Below are 2,976 nucleotides of genomic sequence, written 5' to 3'. Positions count from 1 at the left end.
TCTAAACCGTTCGATCCGATTAGAGAGTCCACTGTTTTACCATCGTAGGCCTCGACCACGTACAAATGCATGACACGGAGAGAAAGTATCTCGTCTCACCAAGTGGCAACCCGCAACCCCGCCAGGCGCCACTGTGGTGCATGCACGCCAGATGTAGGTGCGGTGCCAACTGCCAAGGCAGCCTCGTCGCACGCCAAAGCATCACACGAGTCGTGGCTGCGGCAACACCTGTGCACGCAGGCGGGCACGTACACAGCAAACGTGTCAAGCCGATGCTCCACGCGGCCATGCATGCAAGCGCTTTGGGGTGCTATAAAACCGCACAGGTGGAGGCGCTCTTGCCACTACAAACAGCCCGGTAGCATATCTGTCTCGTGGGACATCGTTTCAACCAAACATCGCCGTGCGTGTCAGCCAGCCATGTCGCTCATGCCTTGGTTCAGCGGTGGCCGGGGAGGGATGGACCCCTTCTCCTCCGACCTCTGGGACCCCTTCGGCGCTTCCTGGCCCTTGGACGCCGGACGCCAAGGCGGCAGCCGCGACGGCTCGCACCAACGTCGACTGGCACCAACGTCGACCGCCGGTGGATCTGGACGAGCGCGAGCGCCCCATGGCTCTTTGGCGAGAGGGCGCGCCCGGCGCGCACCGGGATCTGGTGGCCGCCGCGGCCGGAGTGGCCAGCGGCAAGCATCACAAGAGTCGTCGCTGCGGCAACACCTGTGCACGCGGGCGGCACGTACACAGCGAACGTGTCAAGCCGATGCTCCACGCGGCCATGTATGCAAGCGCTTTGGAGTGCTATAAAACTGCCCAGGAGAAAGCGCTCTTGCCACCACAAACAGCCTGGTAGCATATCCGTCTCGTGGGACATAGTGCCAACCAAACACCCACCGTGCGTGTCAGCCATGTCGCTTATGCCTTGGTTCGGCGGTGGCCGGGGAGGGATGGACCCCTTCTCCTCCGACCTCTGGGACCCCTTCTCCTCCGACCTCTGGGACCCCTTCGGCGCTTCCTGGCCCTTGGACGCCGGCCGCCGAGGCGGCGAAGGCGGCAGCCGCGACGACGCCACCGCCATGGCTCGCACCAACATTGACTGGCACGAGAACGACAAGGAGCACATCTTCTCCGCGGAGATACCCGGTAAGTACGTGGTGTCCCGTGTCCTTATGGTTGAGGTGGTGGCCTCACAGAAAAGCTTTCCATCTGATCCATTGATGCTGCTGCCGACCTGCCGTGCGTGTAGGGGTGAGGAAGGAGCACGTGAAGGTGGAGGTGGAGGACGGCAACGTGCTCAAGATCAGCGGGGAGAAGACGCGGGAGGAGGAGCACAAGGGCGACGCGTGGAACCGCGTGGAGCGCAGCTTCGGGTCCTTCATGCGCCGGTTCCGCCTGCCGGAGAACGCCAAGGCGGACGGCATCCGGTGCACCATGCAGGACGGCGTGCTCAGGGTCGTCGTGCCCAAGGACGAGCAAGCCCAGAAGCAGCGCAACGTCCGCTCCATCGACATCGCCTAAACGCTCCGCACCTACGCATGCAGTCAACGGCTTCCCAGCGTGACATGCCATCTCCTCTAGTACCACTACACTATGCATGGCGGTGACAGTGTCTCTTATTTTATTGGCCTCTACTAGTAGTGGCTAATCTGTATCGTGTGTTCTATTTTAGCTTGTCTGTACTTTAAGGCTTAGGCTATTCTGTACGGTAGTTTAGAAGTGTGTACTATGGGCCATGTAGCTGCCAAACATCCATCGTAAACTGCAGTGCAGGACGAGAAATTTGGAAGAGCGGCAGGGGCAACAGAGAAGCACAAACAATCGCTGCCAAGGACCGAATTTTAATTTTCAAAGATTGGCAGGGGCCGCGCGAACGCGTACCCCCTCTAGCACAAATTATGACGTCCACTCTCCCCGTAGGGAGATGGTAGGCCAACACACTCAACAAGGTGCAATGTGAGCCATTGATCTAGGCCACAGCTCTTCTTGATCGGCTGTTGACCCCGTCCAGGTAAGTGCTTTGCAACGTTGGCCAAGGCGCCTGTTATATAGGTGGCTCTTCGGCTGCGTTCTCCTCCCGTTCGCGAGGTGGTACTAAACCTGCTACGCCCCTGCGCTGCCCTGGTAGTTCAAGTCGTGGGCCCCGCTGGTGGTTCAGGCCGTGGGCCTATTTCTGGTCGTCATTTGATAAGAATTGGGCTCTAAATTGCTAGGCCCAGTAGTTCCTTCTGGCAGTAGTTTCCCTTTTTGCTGGAATCTACTGGTTTGCCTCGGGAAAAAAAACTACTGGCGGAAGTTTAATTCGTAATTTCGCACCTAAATAGTACTTCCTCGTTCCTAAATATTTGTCTTTCTAAATATTTTAAATAGACTACCACACACGAATGTATGTAGACATATTTTAGAATGTAGATTCACTCATTTTACGTAGACATATTTTAGAATGTAGATTCACTCATTTTACTCCGTATGTAGTCACTTGTTAGAATATCTACAAAGACAAATATTTAGTAATGGAGGAAGTACAGTTTTGCTCAGAACAGAAATACCTAAGGCCCTGTTTGGAATGTTGTTTCTACTTTGAATACGCTTGTAAAAGTTACAGGCCACCGTCCGTCGTTTTCGTTTCCGCCTGCAAATCGCTCCTGACCGGTAAGATACACCCGTAAGAAAAATACACTTGTATATATTTACACCGATTCCAAGCGCGGCCTAATACTAGTACTGTACTGTTTTCTCTCAAAAAAGCAGTATTCTTATTGGAAAAATGACATAAATCAAATGTTTGGTGAATACGTAATATAGATGTGTGCTGGAGCAATTTTGCCAAGGATTTAGTAATTTTCACTACAAAAAATAGGATTCATTTTGTCCATCCGAACTAAGTTTCAATGGATGCACGTGCATAATGTCACCTGGTTGCTCCCAAAGCACATGGTGTTGGAATTTTGCTAGTAGGCCTTTGGCCCAAAGCTCAACTAA

General features: G+C 53.9%; 1 protein-coding gene and 1 non-coding gene across 2 annotated transcripts; one reads left to right on the top strand and one right to left on the bottom strand.

Annotated features, from left to right (window-relative positions):
- Positions 1–349: 349 nt before the first annotated feature.
- On the top strand, positions 350–1,783 carry LOC123150356 (16.9 kDa class I heat shock protein 2). Its single transcript, XM_044570223.1, has 2 exons — positions 350–1,140; positions 1,244–1,783. Exons 1-2 carry the CDS (start codon positions 780–782, stop codon positions 1,513–1,515), a joined length of 633 nt encoding a protein of 210 aa, XP_044426158.1. The 5' UTR covers positions 350–779; the 3' UTR covers positions 1,516–1,783.
- A 69-nt stretch (positions 1,784–1,852) lies between these two features.
- Positions 1,853–2,013, bottom strand: LOC123155281 (U1 spliceosomal RNA). Its single transcript, XR_006477333.1, has one exon. It is a non-coding gene; the product is annotated as a U1 spliceosomal RNA (small nuclear RNA).
- Between the last annotated feature and the right edge of the window lie 963 nt (positions 2,014–2,976).

This window comes from Triticum aestivum, chromosome 7A, assembly GCF_018294505.1.
Source record: "Triticum aestivum cultivar Chinese Spring chromosome 7A, IWGSC CS RefSeq v2.1, whole genome shotgun sequence".
Classification (NCBI taxonomy): Eukaryota; Viridiplantae; Streptophyta; class Magnoliopsida; order Poales; family Poaceae; genus Triticum; species Triticum aestivum.
This window is presented reverse-complemented; position numbering and strand designations above follow the sequence as displayed.